A 19,305-nucleotide genomic window follows, 5' to 3' on the forward strand; every position below is an offset into this window, starting at 1 on the left:
ATATTATTAAGGGTTAATTAAAAAAAAACTCATGTGGTTTCACGTTTTTACAGATTGATATCTGTGAAATTTTTTACTCCTAAAATAATCATGTGGTTTCTGTCGTTAGTAAAATCGTGGCAAATATCTTTACAACGTTAAAAATCAAGGGTATTTTTGAATTTTTTTTTTTCACTTTTTGACTGAATTTTCTCTATCTTCTTCGTTTTTTCTTCTACACTGGAATTCCAGAAATCTAGAATTCCAGAAATTTTTGAAAAAATTCAGAAAAAAATGAAAAAAATAGTAGAAGAAGAAGAATAGAGAGAAAAAATGTTTTAAATACAAATTTTGACTTTTCTAGAAAATTTTCCCCCAAAATACTTATAGTTTTTACGGTGTGAAGGGATTTACCGCGATTTTACTAGCAGCAGAAACCACATGGTTAATTTTTTTGGCAAAAAAACAATAGGTACCGATTTACGAAAATATGAAACTATAGAGTTTTTTTTTTTTGAAATTATCCTATTATTAATTGTTCTATTTGTTTTGGAGAACGCTTTACGAATCAAATTGCTCATGTTCTAATTAGAGTGGTTTATTCGGTCTTGACGAATACGGTTCCACTCTGCCTCATTTATTATGTAATTTTGAAATGCTTATTTGCTCGTGTAAAAAAAAAACTATAATTATTTTAGATGAATTCCTAATTTAACATGGTCTTCAAATATCAAAAGTCACCGATCCGGATCTAGACAAGAGCAAATTGTCGGAAAGATATCACGCTGAGTCAACGACGGTGTGTGGCTCTCCTTCCCTTCCGATAGCTCCTTCCTCTGTCGAGTTAGCGGAATATAAAAATCACAAAAATTATAATATACTCAAATTTCTTTTCACAATCAAATTTCTAAATTATTCCATAACCATAAACCATTTGGTTTCAGTTAACTATTTTGTATAAATAATCACAATAATTTAAAATCAAATATTCTTTTAATATAACTAAAATTGTTACAATTTATATAAAATCACTGATTCATAATTTAATCCAACTCCAAGAATTAAATTGTTCAAAATATTGTATCGATAAAATTTAATATTATTTGAAGTTAAATATTTTTATAAAGCTATTTTAGGTACTAAATTAGTAACTCTAAATTATATTATTAGAACTCGTACTTTTACTACTTTTAAATTCAAATTTTTGTATCAATTGATTAAATTCTTCATCTTACCTTTAAGAATTTGACCGTTTATTCCTAATATTTAACTTTTTATCTTTAGTTCCCTCGGTTAATTTTTTCTTTTTACCCCTCTTGGCAATCTCTTCCCCCCATTTTTCTTTTTTAACTTTTCCCAATTTTTTTTTCACTTTCTCCCAAGTGCCAAGGACGGATTACAGATAACGTTCTTCCAAATTTTCCCCTTTTACGGCTTAATTCGTTCGTTCACCTTCTTACCAAAACCTAAATTAACTCGGTCCTTCACCGTGACCATCATCGGAAAAATTCACACCATCACCAAGCGCCGGACAGTCGGTGTATGTTTTTAGTCGAAGGGTTAAGTCGCCAAAGAGTTGTAAGAAAATCTTGGCATCTCGGGTTCCAGTTCGAGGGGTCAAAATTAGGTGTGTTTTGTTTATTGTTAATTTCACATTTTGAAGGTTTCTACACTCTGATTTTCTACTTTGTTGCTGGGAAAACTTTAATGGTCCTCTACTTCTCTTGCGCCACAGGCAAAGAGTTTCTATTTCTGGGAAATACTTCACACCCTAACTGACTTTTCACTTGTGGCTTTTGATATACGAATGTGGTAAGTCTCCACAGGGTTTTCAATTTCTAGAACAATTTCATTTTGAATGTAGTGTACACAGTTTCTGTTTATACTTCCTTTTGCTGGGTTTCTTCCAAATGCTCTCACAGCTGTTGTCAATTGTAAAGTGAGCCAAAGCCATGCTTACATCTGTAGATAGATTTAGTAATGTTGGTCTTTGCTCTGATCTATCCAAATGTTGATCTTTGCCCTGCCCTATTATTCAGTAATATTTTGCTCATGACTTATCAAAATTGGGTAAATCTCAACAAACGTGGATGTTAAATAACCCATTTTATTAAATTTTTAAGTGTTCCCTTGGCATTTCTGTTGAGTTTTTATGGATGGGGTTTTTGTTATGCAGGTTAAGGTTTTAACTGAACTCATAACTTCATCTACATTGATTAAGAGTTCACCAATTTTGATAGGCCAAGTAGGGAATGTTACTGCCATGGAACCATTTGAACTAAAAGCTTAAGCTTATAGTTAAAAGTCCACACTCCACAGGTGAATGCCCACTGGGCTTGAAACGTGCACAACACAGTCTCATATTACTATGTCCTGAAATTATATCAACAAATGGAGCCGCTAGGAATCGAACCCTAGAATACCATGTCATGAAACCGTTTGAACTAAAAGCTTAAATTGATAGTTAATGGTCCACTTCATATTAATATCTGACACATCCCCACACGCGAATGCCCACTGGGCTTGAAGCGTGCACAACACATGCCCATGGTACCATGTCCTGCAATTAAATCAACAAATGGGACGGCCAGGAATGGAACCTAGACCACTTGGTCAATCTTGCTCTGATACCATGACATGGAACCATTTCAACTAAAAGCTCAAGCTGATAGTTAAAGATCCATTTCATATTAATATCTGATACCATGTCATGAAACCATTTCAACTAAAAGCTCAAGCTGATAGTTAAAGGTCCACTTCATATTAATATCTGACAGTCACCAAATAATAGGTAAAATTCATTGTGGATAGGTCAGGCCAATAGTACTTTAAGCTGACTTGGTTGCTGAAACATCACATTGAATTGTTCTGATGCATGGATAGACATAAAACCCAAAATTATTGCACATGCTATATTACAAGAATTGGGATACACTTCTAGAGTATTGGTTTACGCATCATGAAAACAACTTCAATTTTATATTTGAGTTTGAGACTTGTGTTATGCTTGTACATTTTTGGAGTGACCATTTTTTTGTTTCTTCTACTATAGCTGTATCTTTAAGTTCAGAACTTATAGGGACAGATAGATATAATAATTTTATGCCTTTTCTAGTTTCTAGTACATATTTGGGCATAGAAATCCATTCGTTCTTTGGATGAGCCTCTTTGTGGCTCATTGTCCTATCTTTTTTTCTTTATGGATTAAAAATATCAACTGCCCTCCTAAGTTTGTTTGCAAAGTTCACTTTGGAAAAGATTAACTTTATTGGCATATTAGGACCCAAATCTGATTTTCTGATTAACTAACGGAATTGAATATTGATGATGAAATAACTGAATTTCCAATTAAATTTGTTAACTATATTTCAAATGTTCTCCACTAGTTAGTTATAACTTAAATTAGTCACTATTGTATTTACATGCCAACATGTTGTCAAGTCAAGTTGAACCTTATTATTGCCATAAAGTAAATTTAGTTGTAAATTAGATTTCATTGACAGGTTTAGGGGCCAGTTGATGCATAATTCTATTAATACACTTGACAAAGCTTGGTCATGAAGTTCTGGGTTATATTATGACTAAAAAAATGAAATTGGGTCATAGTATGGCAATATTGTTAATTTTCTAGTAACTACGATTAATGTTTTTGGGTTTTATAGGAGCAAATTAGTATTTAATCCTTTTAATATATACACTCATGGAACCTAGTCATGAAGTTTGGGGTTAATTCTAAGGAATGATTAAGAAGAAAAGGGTCATTAGTGCTCCTTTTCACATTGTATAAAAACCAATATAATGTCTCCTAAGATGGCTTCATCAATGAAGCTTATGCCATAAAAAACAGCAAATCTTATGATTTAGTAGTTATAGTGTTGTTGGTTGGAGCCGTACAATTAGAATCACAATCCACTGTTGCTTTTCATAGAATTGGTTAGATCCATAGTTTAAACTTAGACTTGAGCAAATTGCAACAAAACAACACTATACTTTGTCAACAAACACGAATTATAATCCATAAATTCAGTTGGCTGCAAATTCTGCAAAGAATTGTCTCAAGAGTTGCATCATTTTGTTTCAAGTAAATTGATCATGTTTTTCAATTTAAATGTTGCAGCTTGATTACATGTAGATTTATTTGTAGTTTCCAGATTATAAAAGAAATACTTATTTTTCTTTCCAATTTATTTGTCAAATTGTTTATGACTTGAGCTAATAATGATGTTTCTGACTTGTACAGTTGAAATGGCAAAGGAAAAAAGTAGCAAGTTGATAACACAAAAGCATGGAGAATTGATAGCACACAGAATGTTAACTAGGAGGCGTCGAAGTGAACTGAAAATATTTGGCAATGCCAAAGAATCTCCTAACTCGCTGGTTGCAAATCATAAAGCTCACCTCATTATGCATCATGATAGTAAGTATATTCTTTTAAAACAGATTTACTATAACTGTTTGCCATCTGAGAATGTTGAGTCTTGTATTACTAAACTAATTTACCAACTAGAGGACCTGAATCTGATTATTGAACTAATGTGCCAAATACATGAGCTGAATGTATAGTCTTATATTATAAAGTTTGTGATTAAGGATCCTAAAAGTATGAGTATATTTGTTGTTAATGTGCAGCATTGCAGACCTTCCTAGCCTGTTTGAATCTCGTTTTTATTAATTATCAATTCGATGAACAAGAAGAACACTTGTATCTTTTGGTAGCTTTGTTTCTACATGTTTATTTGAACTTATACATAACTGTTGGTCGAGTCTGATTTTATGTTGTTTTTCTTTTATTTTAAAAAAGGTACCAGCTGTCATGTTCTTGTTATGCACTTCGGTGGAAAAGAATACATAGAGAAGGATTTCGATGCAGATTGTTCTTACTTGGATTTTCTGAGATTATGCAAAAGATTCTTTGATATATATTCTGTTCGTTTCAAAATCACTGACGGCAATAGGAAGAAATTGAATGATGATGAAGATATATTGTTTATGATGAAGGAACATGAAGGTGTGCAAGACATACATGTTTACTTTGAGGAAGATAAAACATCCCCGCTTTTATCATTCAAACTGCCAGAGGACAATCTATCATCAGGTAACATTATAAAAATTTTCAATGGTTATGCAGTTGTTCGTTATAAATTTCATTAATGAAAAATATCTCTTTGCAGCTTCAACTATCCCATTCTCATCAAATCCGGAAGTTACTAACGTTAGGATTATAGGTGATGTTAAGTTAAACGAGAAAGTAACTGTTTCTGGTGATGTTATTGGAGGGACTGAACAAGCAAGCACTATTCAGATGTTCATCACCATTTCTAAGAACTTTGATGTAGAAAGTGACCTTCAATCTATTAGTCTATCTCAGACTGAGAAGGTGAGTAATTTAGCTTATTCAAAGTGAAAATGGGGATGGTATTATTTATTTTTCTTAGGATAATTTAATGCTGACTCTTATATATTTTTATGTATTTAAGGTGTTTCTCATACCATCAGAAGCTGTTGGTCATTATCTTGTAGCAAAATATACTCCGATAGATGCAAATGGTAATTTTGGTGACTCGGTGTATGCTATATCAGACGAATATGTCAAAAGTAAGTTACTAATGTTCAAATTTAATTTATTTTCTTTTACTTTTCACATTGAATTTGTACTTTGAACAAATTGTAAAAATCCATTTTATTTTATTAGATTCCACACCAAAGAAAAATGTTAGAGGGAAGAACAAGAATATGAAAGTTGCATCTCTAAAATCTGGAGAAAAGCTTGATATCAAATTCTACAACAATCGTGCGGTGGGTGATAATCATACATGCTGGTCAAGGCATTTGGGGAAAATTATCCGCGATGGCAATATTTGTCCTGTACAAGTTCAAACATGGAAGGAAATGAAGAAAGAAGTCAAGAACCGCCTTTGGGGCGCAGTCAAGGTAAATTTGTTTTAAATTTCATTTCCAAAAGATTTTATATGTACATAGTTATATATTATAAAGCAATTATGGTCTTGATATGGAATTGTACATAATATAGTTCATTCTCCATTTACAGGGCATTCTTTTTCTAGCTGTTCTTTTACTTCAACGATTCCATGTTAAGCCCTTTATCTACATGCTGTCATCTATGCTTATAGATTCTACTGTCATCTGGTTTCATGGTATACATTGACTGCTGATAACTCTAATCTTGTACTAGTTTGCATTGCATCTCCTCAGCATCTCATATGTCTCATGCAGTTTCAGATCTTAAGTATATCATCCTATGCAAATTCAGCTTATGTTTTTCTTTTAAAATCACAGTTCGTCTTTTAGTCTGATATGATTGAAATACCTCTTAATCCTGATATGCTTCAACTATACATCTTCTAATGCTGTCAGTCTATGAAGTTCAGGTTTTTGAGCTGATCTTAAATACCCTGATTGTGGACTTTTTATTATTATTATTATAAAATCCAGTCTGGCCTTTATAATGTCAATTGCAGATAATCAATCTACTTTGGTATCTGATTGACCATCTAAACTTGATGCCTTTATGACTCGACTGAATACAGATCAATCAACTATATTTCATACTTCTCACTCTGTTCTTAAGCCGTCTGTTTAAAGCATTTATTGTCTATATCAGTTATTTATTTATTTTTTGGCTCATATAGTATCATTGTTGCCTTTACACATCTCGTTTCATTTCATTTTCATATTTTATGCAGCATACTTACATTTAGCATCTATGCAATAATTTTTTGTTTTCTTATTTTTCTAGTTGTTTCGGTCAAAGTCAGCTGTGTTGCATAGGCCAGTTCACTGCCCATAAACATATCATCTCTTGTATCAAGTTGATTAAATTGTTTTCATATACACTTGTTACAAACTGTTCTTCTTAAGTGATTCGGGTTAGCTCCGGTTGCTTACTCTCTGTACTGAGATTGCTCTTAGTCCAAGCACGCTGATAATTAACTTGATGATATGGGTCTTGGTGTTTTGTATATGTGTTTCACATCTGATCAATATATATAAGATAATTCCTCAATAAGCTGATTTGTTAACTTGCTGCCTCAATAAGCTTTATATAAGAGAATTCCTCAACAGTTTAACATTAACTGATTAATATTTTGAAGTTCTGCTCTACCGCATGTTGTAGGAACGTTTTGAACATGAGAACATGGAAAGTTATCGTGAAGTAACCTTGGATCATATGGGTTATTTATGGACCGCGTGGAGGTCAGATATGTACAAGAAATATGTGATACCTTGCAAAACCAAAGTAGAAGCTTTGAAAAATTGTCCACCGCATATGAGTGTTAAAGATTGGACGTGGCTTGTGAACGAGAAATTTTTTACTGATGAATTTCAGGTATATTAGTTTTGCCTGTATATTATTGTATAGTATGTTTTACCTCAAAAACTTAGAAGAAAGCTGATATTTTGCAATGTTTACAGAGAATCAGCAAACGAAACATAAAAAATAGAGGTAAGACAGTTATGCCCCATCGTAGTGGAAGTAAGCCATATCGAGCAATTATGTATGACATGGTATGAAACAACTCTGCAACGCCTTCTTTTTATTTGTTTCATTAATAGCTTAAAAAGATTTACACGTTTATTTACATCAAATAGGGAGGCAAAGATGGAAATCCACCTGATTTCCCAAGTCTTTTCTTCGAGACTCGGCAGAAAGATGGAAAATTGCAAGACCAAGAATCGACAAAGAAATATGTAAACAATTATAATTGATCTTCAAAAGTTACCTTGTTTTATGTTATTTCTTTATATCAAATTTAATAGTTGGACCTTTGTAGGATGAACTTGTGAAGACCATGCAATCTGACCCATCACTTTCTACCATAGAGGTGATCGATAAATGCTTTGGACCACAGTCCCACAACCATGTCTTTGGTTATGGAGGTGGAATTAAGCGAAAGGAAATGACTGGATCCAAATCTTCTTATAGAAAATTGCAAAACCAAGAAATGACGAATAAATATGTAAACAGCTCTAATTGATCTTCTAAAGTTATCTTAGTTTATGTTATTTCTTTATATCACATTTAATCCATTGGACGTTTGTAGGATGAAATTGTGAAGACCACGCAATCTCACCCATCACTTTCTACCAAAGAGATTATTGATAAATACTTTGGACCACAGTCCCACAACCGTATCTTTCGTTATAGAGGTGGAAAGAAGCGAAAGCAATTGATTGGATCCAGATCTGCTTATGAAAAAGAGCTTGAGGCTAAAATCAAAGAGAGGGACGCTAAAATCCAAGAGAAGGAAGAGGAAAATCGTAACCTCAAGAGAAGATTGGAGAGGATTGAAAGCAGGTTAGACCTAATGGAGAATGGTGATCTCCATTAAAAGAGAGCTAAAAAGAAAGAATCAGTTGCATCGCCAATTATGAATACTGATTTTCATGAGGTGTGTGATCATTAGCATTAATGCTTATCTTTTTTTGTACTGTTTGTTCTGGTTATGGTTGTTTCGACACTATCTGGAGAAAGTAGTAGTCTCTGTCTCTTAACTCTAGATTTCTTAGATTTTGTTAGGGCGGTATGATACATGCTTTTATCGGATTGAATTCTGTCCTGAATTCACTGCACTCATTCTAGGACCTGTTCTGTCAAGTTAATATTTCTTTGTGATGGAAACAGAAGACTTAATACCTTTTCAGAAGCAGCAACCATTTGTTTTTCTTGAAGTTCTTGCTGTGTATGAGTTTCGTGCAATGTAATATATGCTGTTAATTGCGTAGAGATATTGGCAGTAACTGAAGCTTTACAGATCTCCTATAAATTTTTCATTGCTACAAAATAAGCATGCTGCCTTTGTAATTGAATCCTCAATTGTGGTTCAATTGATTAAAGGAGATTACTGCCATGGATTCTCAACTCTGAACTCAATCTTATTGATAATTTTCTGCGATAACTTGTGAATTTTTCCATTTTGCTTATTTTGAGAAGAGTTCAAAACTCTGCTGCCATATGTTCTATTGTGATGCTGCCTTTAGTGCTTTTGTCATTCTGATTCCTTGACCGCTTCCATGCTCCTGATTTTATTTGTTCTTTTAAGAAATCTAGTCTGTCTACTAGCATGCCTATTCTACTCTTATACATTGTCTGTTTTTCTGACCTTTAATCATAATTATCCAATATGTGCTATTTGTCTCAGGAGCCAGCCCAGGGCTCGGGGAGGCTGGAGTCCCCTCCGCTCCTTGTAACACCCCTAATATTAGTTAATATAGACTCTATGTAGTATTATTTCAATGTTTAAAAGTAGATGAGATGGTTTAGTTGCATGCTCCTAATTAAGAGATCCTAGATTCAATTCCCATTAACGTGCTGGAGGCTGAAAAATTACCCCCAACTGCATGGCTAAAATTAGCCCCCTAAGTTTAAATTCCTAGCTCCGCCACGAATTTTTCTTATGATTGTTTTTTCCATCTAAGTTAGTTCAGTCTGCTCATATGCATCTATCATTGTTCTCCTGTGAAGTTTGTAGTTTACATATTGGTTTTCGAAATCTATACCTGCCTGGAAAATGCTGTTCTATCTGCATATGCAATGCTGCTTATCAATCTGTCCAAATCCGGTTATTTTTCCTGCTTCGGATGATTTGCTTTCATATGATACTATCTCTACATGAAAAATGCAACCACCATTTTCAGAACTTCCTCTCTAAACTACGTAATCAATAAAACAAAAGAATTTCAAGAAATTTTGTTTTGAAAACCAAAAAAATTCAAAAATTAATTTTTTTAGAATATCATTTCCATTAGCTTGGGAGTTTTTTTTTTTTTTTGAATGGTCTACAAGGGTTAATTACTAGCCCTTGAACTTTCCCTTCTACCAGCACAATGGTCCTTTTTAACATTAATTGAAATAATCATTCCAATCGATGTTAAAAAAGGACTGTTATGTTGGTAGAAGGAAAAGTTCAAGGGCTGAAATGTTCAATTTTGAAATTCCGGGACTATAATGAAATTAGGAGCAAAACTGAGGGTTCATGGATATAATTTACCATTTATGTGATGATGTCTTCAGTGCTTGTCTGGCAAATGGTTTTTTTTTTTTTGGGTTTTCTCGTCTCTTTTAAATCAGATAGTTCTAGCTGCTGTACTAAGAATTATGAAACCAAATTCAGATCAAATCTCAACCCTAAACATATTAGCCTTCTTGAAAGTATCGTTTGTGTAAATTTAATAGATAAAAAAAAAAAAATATATATATATTCAGTTTAGTAAACTTGACTTATTAACTAAATTTATTATTATTCATTTAATGAAGTGAGAACTTTTCGAGTGTATAAATAACAACAAAACATCAATTTAAACTAAATTACACTAACATATTCAGGGGGTGTTTGTTTACCTACTTTTCACCTCCGAGTTTTAGGTGTTTGGTTAGACTTCTTCTGTTTGCCTTTTATAGTTGAAAAGCAGCATTGAGTGTTTGGTTAGTGACCTCCTGTTTGCCTTTTACACATGAAAAGCAGCCTTTTACAAAAGCAGAGAATCTCTGCTTTTTGGAAAAACAGTTTTTTCCAACAGCAACCAGCAAACAGCAAAAGCAAACAGTAGGTAAAACAAACGGGTCCTCAATCTCTTTCTGCCCTCTCACTCAAAAGCCATGTGAGAGAGTTCTTTTCAAAGTGTACCGTTTGGTAAATCTTAAGTTAAATTTGCTTTTGACAAATCTCATTTTGAATCATATAGATGAAACTTAATTCAAATAGATATATTTTCTAAAGTAAATAGAGAATTGTTTCTCTTGATAATAAATAGATAAAAACATTTCTTTATAAAGTAATAAATTTTATGATAGAGTATAATATAATAAATATTGAGATATTAATTGTTAAAATTATCCTTAAAATAATTATCATTTCTTATCTAAATTTAATAGCAATGATATATAAAAATTATGAATGCAATTTGCTAAAATGAAATCGGAAGTCGACAGCAATAATATTGCTATTTTTTTAAAATTATCATCTCTCACTCAACAATTACAGCACTACTGGATGCTTTCAAAATTTATTTCAAATTTCAATTAAGTACGTTACACAAATCGCTTTTTTTTTTAATCACCATCTCTCTACAACAATTGCTTACCACACTGCTATTGCCTCCTCTCCTCAAATATATTACTCATGTAACAATTTGATATTTATTATTTTTAAAATAATAGTAAATTTTATATTTATTAACTTTAGAACCGTGAAAAAAGTATTAAGAGACGGGACATTTAAAATGCTAGGGTCGCCCCTTATTAGTGTTATTATAGTATAGTTGCTAACCAAAAGTAATTTATCATGATGTTATAAATGATATAATAGTTTTAATGTTGGCAAATTAGGCGTGATTTAAAAAAATTCAAATGTTTTGTTCATTTGGATATCAATTGGTTAAAAAATAAAGTGATTCGGAATCTCACAAAGGCCCACTAGGCCCGGGCCCAATGGATACAAAGCCCAAAGAGGCCCATAGAACAATCACAACTCACTATAAATACGCCCAACATAGGGAAGGTAAAGGCATCCTTTTCACTCACTACTCAATCGGGTATCCTTTAAGCTCTTCGGTTATTTCCTTCAGTAATCATCTCGAACATCTAATTGTCTTGATCGTCTGAGTGTTAACAGGGACCGTTCCCCGCACAGAGACGATATCTGAGAGCCACGAGAACCCCCGAAGGCTTCCCGGATCACTGTAGTTTGTTCCCTAATTATAAAGTATTTTTTCTTTAAACTCAATAAAACATTTAGGTTTTTTTTCATTTTTTTTTGTCTACAAAACACATTATAATTATCCTAACTAGAGGGGACCCATATGATGCTTTATGAGTGTATATGTCTTTATTCTCTTAGCGCATCTTTAATGATGGGATACTCCAACCATTGACACCTCATCAATTTACACTCTTAGAAAACACCATCCATATTAAAATATCATTCTTAAAAACACATCTAGATTATAGCTAGATTTCCATGTTTAAACTGAACAATATTTACTAAAAATTAGCAGCACTGGCAGATCCTCCCACACACATCCACTCTCTATATAAACAGCATCCAAGGCTACAACAAAATCACATCACTATTAGAGATTTTATAAGAGTAGAAAATTGATTAAAATGGCAATTACAAACTCTCATTCTCTCATCCCAGCATTATTTCTGTTAATGGGAGCCTTAATTTTGAGTGATCAAAGGGTTTTAGGAGCTGAAGATCAGTGTGAAAACCAATTCAAACAATTTGAAAAATTATGTGCAAAATATTACCAAAAACAAGGGCCGTCACTGAACCCGAGCATACCATGTTGTGAAATAGTAAGAACCATTGAAATGCCCTGTGTATGTGAACATGTCTCGCCGGATTTTGAGAAGAAGGTTAGCGTGAAGAAATTAGTTGCTACGGTTCAAACCTGTGGAGTTAATCTACTCGAACCAGGGACGAATTGTGGAAGTAAGTCTACTTAATTACTTGTTCTATTATAATTTTCTTTTTCTTGATTGATTATATGTTAGTTATCAAGCTGTAATTAACTTGAATTTAATTATGTATGTTTCAGGTTACAAAATTGGAAACTAAATAAGCTCAAGACAAGGAATGTTATTGAGATTGATCAGATTTCTGTTCCTGCAACTTTATATAATAAAGAAAGATTGTGTGTTTTGATCCATGTCATGTTGTTGCTTACAGTGATACGTTGCCTCCCAAAATTTTGCTTACAAGGTATACATTTCCCCTGTGCAAGTGATTGTACATGCATGACTATTGACCTGAGTAGGGGTGAAATTAATGTTAATTGAGAGGGATAATTTTATATTTACCATAAAACAAAACAACAGGGACAAATTTGTACTTATCACTTTAATTTATTTGTTCTACTTTGAGAGAAATTCATTAAATATTTTTCAAAAAAAGAAAAAAGAAGAAAGAAAAAGGAAAAGGAAAAGAAAAGTAAGGTGGTAAGAAACTAAATTCCTACTATAAAAACATAAAATAAGATATCTACTGTAAAACTAAAAAGTAAGGAGGTAAGAAACTAAATTCCTAAAAATATAGATACTGGCTCCTTTAAAAATAAAGATTTGGGGTACGGTATTTTTGGGAGAACTAATTTAGTTCTAAGATTTATTTAAATGTCATTCACTAATAGAAATTTACATATATCATGTTATGATATTGGTACCGTTAATCCTTTTATACCTAAAAGTTGTTGAAATAAAATAAACTTAATTAAATAAATAAATAATAATAAAAAGAAAACCTGATGTAGATTGAAATCGACTGAAGGTTTTAATCGTAAACCAACAAAGAACACACACTTCTCTAGCTAAACTAGAAGGTTGAGTAAACCCAAGGATTGATAATCCAAGCTCCAATGGAGGCTTTTAGTTTGTGATGCGGACATCCTAACTGGGATCAATAATAACACGCGCCTTGACGGATCTCCTCTCGGCATTCCCACAGAGGTTGTATCTAAGAGGGCGGATCCCCTGGACACGCGAGCGGGGCGGATCTAGGCGTACGCCATGAGGCGTACCAACAACTACACTGGGCGGATCTCAAGTTTACTTCCTGCCGAAGGAATTCACCAACAACCTCTGACGCTCCGTACCTGCACCTCTGTACCTGTTGTCTGGGCGCATTACCTATCTTACCCTCTTATTATTAACTGTATTGTAACCCTAGTAGGGGTAGTCCCTGTCCTTTGCTTATCTTTTAGAGGTTGTATTTAAACCCTCACTTTGTAAGGATATAGAAACTTTTATCAAACAAAAATCATTTCTCATTGAGATTAAGGTTTATACCTTTGTTAATCGGGATTCACTCCTTCTAGTCTAGCTAGAGAAGAAGATCTTTGTTGGTTTACGATTAAAACCTCCATTTATCGCTTTCAATCTGTATCAGTTGGTATCAGAGCCAATCGTTTCCTGACCCGAAACTTCTTTTGGCAATGGTTCAGCCCCGACAACCGCAAGATTCCATGGAAACCAGTGACCGGAGATATGAGGAGCTGAGAGAGCACCTCGCGGAACAAATCCAGGCCAGCCTGGAGCGGCAAAAACAAAACGACCAACGGTTCCAGGAGCTAACCGCTTCCTTGGAAAACCTCAGATTGGAGATCCGTGCAGTAGTCAGACCAGCCGCCGGGGAGTCCGACCTGAGGAGGGAAGGAGTCCTTGAACCACGACCCCAAAGGCAACCCACGCCACCTCGACTGCCGTTGACAAATGTCCAACTTCCACAAATGGGTCCTAGGGATCCTGAGGTAAGAAGACCCAACTTTGTCCTTGTACATAACGCTGATAGTGATAGTGATGATTTTGAGGACATTGGGGATAATGGTGCCTTTAGAACTGTGAGGAATGGTGGTCCGATTGATAACAGGCGTGTGGGTATGGCTAGGGCAGAACCAGACCTAGGAAACTTTGACAGAGATGATGCCTTTAAGCTAAAAATAGATTTACCATCTTTTGGTGGCGAGCTGGATATAGAGGGATTCTTAGATTGGTTATCGGAAGTTGAACGTTTCTTTGAGTATGCTGGTATCCCTGATGAGAGGAAAGTTAGACTGGTGGCGTATCGCCTGAAGGGTGGCGCATCAGTTTGGTGGGATCAGATGAGGGAAGAAAGAAGAAGAGGGGGCAGAGATCCGATTAGATCTTGGCTACGGATGAAGGCGATGTTGAGGGAGCGGTTCTTACCGCCGGACTATGAGCAGTATATTTACAGCTCCTACAGGGGATGTTCTCAAGGGACCCGAAGTGTCTATGAGTATACTTCTGAGTTCTTAAGGCTTTCGGCGAGAGCCAACCTGTCTGAAACTGAAAGCCCAAAGACCTCTAGGTATCTAGAAAGGTTGAGGTACAATATCGAGGATCGTATTGGCACACAGATGGTGGTTAGAGTACAAGATGCAAGGAATTTAGCCCTCAAGGCTGAGTCCCAACTGACCGGGAGATCCAGGAGATCCGCCACTACTGAGTATACGCCTGGAGGAAGAGATAACGTGAAGTCTTACGACAAAGGCAAGCAGGTGGCGAGTGCCAGTGGGGCCAAGGTTAACAGTGTGGGAAGGGGATCCGTTGGAGATACTAGACCATACAAAGAAGCACCTATACCATCCAAGAGCAACAATCCATATGCAAGGCCAGCACCTTTCAAATAATTTCGGTGCAATGAGCCAGGACATAGATCCAACGAGTGTCCTAGAAGGAAGAGCGCCAACATGGTGGAGAGGTATGAAGATGACTATGACGAAGAAGAGGAAGTATTTTATGAACCCTTGGGAGAAGATGATGAGGTGGCGGGTGAAGAGAGGTACGCCATTCATGTGGTACGACGTTTGTTAGTCTCCAGTCGGATAGAGGGCGATCAGAGGCACCGACTATTCAGGACCCGATGTCTTGTGAAGGGCGGGCGCTGTAATGTGATAATAGATAGTGGGAGCCAAGAGAACATTGTGAGTAGCAGCGCCGTTCAGAAGTTCGGACTGTTGGTAGAGGCGCACCCTGATCCCTACAGGGTGGGATGGATCAAGAACGTGGGCGAGTTGAGGGTGACCCAGAGATGCAGGGTACCGATTGAGATTGGTAACTACCATGATGAAGTCTGTTGTGATGTGGTCGACATGGACGCATGCCACCTATTGTTGGGCCGACCCTGGCAGTTTGATAACAACGCCACGCACGCCGGAAGAGAGAACACTTACAGATTTTTAAGAATGGGGTGAAGTTTGTCCTTACACCAATGGTGAGAGAGCCAAAGGTCGACGAGAAGTCTACCTTGGTAGTCTGTCCTACACACAAATCGTTCGTCAGCGAATGTGAGGAGAGCCAGATGGTGTATGTGGTGATGGTTAAGGCGAATCACGAGGCCGCCCGAAGGGTTGAAAGAGAGATGCCGAGTGAAGTGACCCGCCTGCTTGGCGAATATCAGGATCTGTTCCCTAACGAACTGCCAAGTGGGTTACCAAGCCTCCCGCACTATCGAATGAGCCCAAAGGAGAATGACATCATGAGACAGAAAGTGGAGGAACTCATAGAGATGGGATACGTTAGGGAGAGTATGAGTCCTTGCGCTGTTCCAGTTTTACTTACACCGAAGAAGGATGGGTCTTGGCGGATGTGTGTTGACAGTAGGGCGATTAACAAGATCACCATCAAGTACAAGTTCCCGATTCCAAGGTTGGATGACATGTTGGACCAACTTGGCGGATCTCGAGTCTTCTCCAAGATTGATCTCAGGAGTGGGTATCATCAGATACGAATCCGATCTGGGGATGAGTGGAAGACTGCCTTCAAGACAATAGATGGATTGTATGAATGGTTAGTTATGCCCTTTGGCATGACCAACGCCCCTAGTACTTTTATGAGACTGATGAATCAGATGCTTCGCCCAGTGATTGGGAGGTTCGTAGTTGTGTATTTTGATGACATTTTGATCCATAGCCAGACCTTGGCAGAACATGAAGAGCACTTGCAGACAGTGTTTGACCTGTTACGGAAACACCAGCTATACGCCAACACCAAGAAGTGTGACTTTGTCATGGAGAGCTTGGTTTTCCTCGGATTCGTGGTCAGTGGGAATGGAATCCAAGTTGATGGGGAGAAAGTAAGAGCCATCCGAGAATGGCCTACTCCGAGGAACGTGGGGGATATCAGGAGTTTTCATGGGCTAGCAACGTTTTATCGCCGATTCATTAAGAACTTCAGTTCCATAGTGGCCCCATTGACGGAATGTTTGAAGAAAGGAAAGGGGTTCGAGTGGGCGGACGCCCAAGAAGAGAGCTTCGCCTTGATCAAGGAAAATCTGAGTACAACGCCAGTGCTGGCGTATCCCGATTTTGACAAACTGTTTGAAGTTGAGTGTGATGCCAGTGGGATTGGGATTGGTGGTGTCCTGATGCAAGAGAAGAGGCCCATTGCATACTTCAGTGAAAAGCTCTGTGAGGCACGGCAAAGGTGGGCAACGTATGATCAAGAGTTTTATGCTGTAGTGAGGGCGTTGAAAGTATGGGAATATTCCTTGGTGGGAAAAGAGTTCATCCTCTACACTGACCATCAAGCTCTCAAATACCTGGGAAGTCAGAAGCAACTTCGAAGCGCCATGCACGCCCGGTGGTCTGCCTTCATAGATAAGTTCCCCTATAAGCTTATCCATAAGGCGGGAAAATAGAACATAGTGGCGGACGCCTTGATTCGGAGGGTTGCACTAATAAAAACAGTCAACCTGGAGACCGATTGTTTCGAACACATCAAAGGAGAGTACCTGGCGGATCCTGACTTTGGAAGTATCTGGGAGAAGTGCCAACGCCAACCTGGGGATGGGGCATATCACGTGATGGATGAGTATCTAATGAGGGGCAACCAACTTTGTTTACCCTGCACTTCTATCCGCGAGAAGGTGGTCAGAGATCTACATGGCGGATCCCTGGGGGGACATTTTGGGCGAGACAAGACATATGCAGCAGTGAGTTCCCGTTATTTCTGGCCCAAAATGAGAAGAGATGTGGCGTATCTGGTAGAACGATGCTATATCTGCCAGACCGCCAAGGGACACGCTACAAATGCTGGCTTACAGCTACCCTTGCCTGTGCCAGAAACCATATGGGAGGATCTGTCCATGGATTTTGTCCTAGGGTTACCCAGAACTCAGAGAGGCATGGATTCCATCTTCGTGGTTGTTGACCGGTTTTCGAAAATGGCACACTTCATACCATGCCGTAAGACTAACGACGCCTCAGCGACTGCCAAGCTATTCTTCAAAGAGGTTGTCAGACTACATGGTGTACCAAAGAGCATTGTCTCAGACCGTGACACAAAGTTCCTGAGTCACTTCTGGCGGACCTTGTGGGCTCTTTTTGATACTTCTCTAAAGTTTAGTACCACCGCCCACCCTCAGACAGACGGACAGATAGAAGTGATCAATCAGACTCTGGGAAACTTACTGCGCAGCAAATGTAAGGATAAGCTCAGGATGTGGGACGTGGTTTTGGCACAAGCTGAGTTCGCCTACAATGGATCTGTACACTCGGGAACTGGGAAGTCACCCTTTGAGGTGGTATACACTAAGACCCCGAATCACGTCCTTGATATAGCCCATCTTCCCAAAGGAAACGTGACTGCAAACCAGCTAGCCAAAGACTATGTCCAGATGCACCAAGAGGTGAAGGAGACTCTTGAGGAGAGAAACCAGAAACTAAAAGCTAAGGCGGATGAGCACCGCAGGGACCTACAGTTCGAAGTGGGAGATGAGGTTATGGTTCACTTAGGAAAAGAGAGACTCGCCAACGCCACAAGCAGCAAGCTTCGACCGAGAAAGTACGGGCCATATAAGATCACCAAGAAGGTCAATGCCAATGCCTATCACATAGCTTTTCCAAATTGGCTTGGTAAAGTCTCACCGGCGTTCAATGTTCGTGACCTTAGCCCGTGGAAGTCAGATGGGCCTTTGGAGAACAACACAGACCAGCCAGTGCCGAATTCTTTTAAAGAAGGAGAGAATGATGCGGACATCCTAACTGGGATCAATAATAACACGCGCCTTGGCGGATCTCCTCTCGGCATTCCCACAGAGGTTGTATCTAAGAGGGCGGATCCCCTGGACACGCGAGCGGGGCGGATCTAGGCGTACGCTATGAGGCGTACCAACAACTACACTGGGCGGATCTCAAGTTTACTTCCTGCCGAAGGAATTCACCAACAACCTCTGACGCTCCGTACCTGCACCTCTGTACCTGTTGTCTGGGTGCATTACCTATCTTACCCTCTTATTATTAACTGTATTGTAACCCTAGTAGGGGTAGTCCCTGTCCTTTGCTTATCTTTTAGAGGTTGTATTTAAACCCTCACTTTGTAAGGATATAGAAACTTTTATCAAACAAAAATCATTTCTCATTGAGATTAAGGTTTATACCTTTGTTAATCGGGATTCACTCCTTCTAGTCTAGCAAGAGAAGAAGATCTTTGTTGGTTTACGATTAAAACCTCCATTTATCGCTTTCAATCTGTATCAGTTTGAGAGAATTACAAAACTAGCACCTTTTAAGGTGTTAGTTTTCTTTTCTAACTCCTTTTGAAAAACTAACCAAAACTAACACATTTCAATAAGTAACTTCCAAGTTTACCCTCATCTTCTTCCTTAACAGAACTTCATCTCTCTAACGTATCAAACGTTGCGATAGGAAGAGGAGCAAGAACGAGAAGCAACGGTGGCACACTCAAAGAGGTGGAGAAGCGAAAGGTGGCGATAGGAAGAGAAGGAGAAGCGAACGACGAGGAGAAAGAAGGAGAAGTGAATGGCGGCGATAGGAAGAGGAGGAGAA

At 37.3% G+C, this 19,305-nt stretch overlaps 1 protein-coding gene across 2 annotated transcripts; it reads left to right on the forward strand.

Moving 5' to 3' along the window:
• Positions 1-1,348: 1,348 nt before the first annotated feature.
• Positions 1,349-8,723, forward strand: LOC136223703 (uncharacterized). 2 transcript variants are annotated; one of them, XM_066011837.1, is made up of 12 exons: positions 1,349-1,606; positions 1,715-1,791; positions 4,220-4,396; positions 4,781-5,074; positions 5,151-5,356; positions 5,457-5,574; positions 5,672-5,910; positions 7,115-7,327; positions 7,414-7,506; positions 7,591-7,689; positions 7,773-7,958; positions 8,043-8,723. In XM_066011837.1, exons 3-12 carry the CDS (start codon positions 4,225-4,227, stop codon positions 8,328-8,330), a joined length of 1,908 nt encoding a protein of 635 aa, XP_065867909.1. In that variant the 5' UTR covers positions 1,349-1,606; positions 1,715-1,791; positions 4,220-4,224; the 3' UTR covers positions 8,331-8,723. The 2 variants fall into 2 exon arrangements, with proteins under 2 accessions (XP_065867909.1, XP_065867917.1); XM_066011845.1 differs by having other exon boundaries at positions 4,978-5,074.
• The last annotated feature ends 10,582 nt before the right edge of the window (positions 8,724-19,305 follow it).

The sequence above is a fragment of the Euphorbia lathyris genome, chromosome 1 (assembly GCF_963576675.1).
Source record: "Euphorbia lathyris chromosome 1, ddEupLath1.1, whole genome shotgun sequence".
NCBI lineage: Eukaryota > Viridiplantae > Streptophyta > Magnoliopsida > Malpighiales > Euphorbiaceae > Euphorbia > Euphorbia lathyris.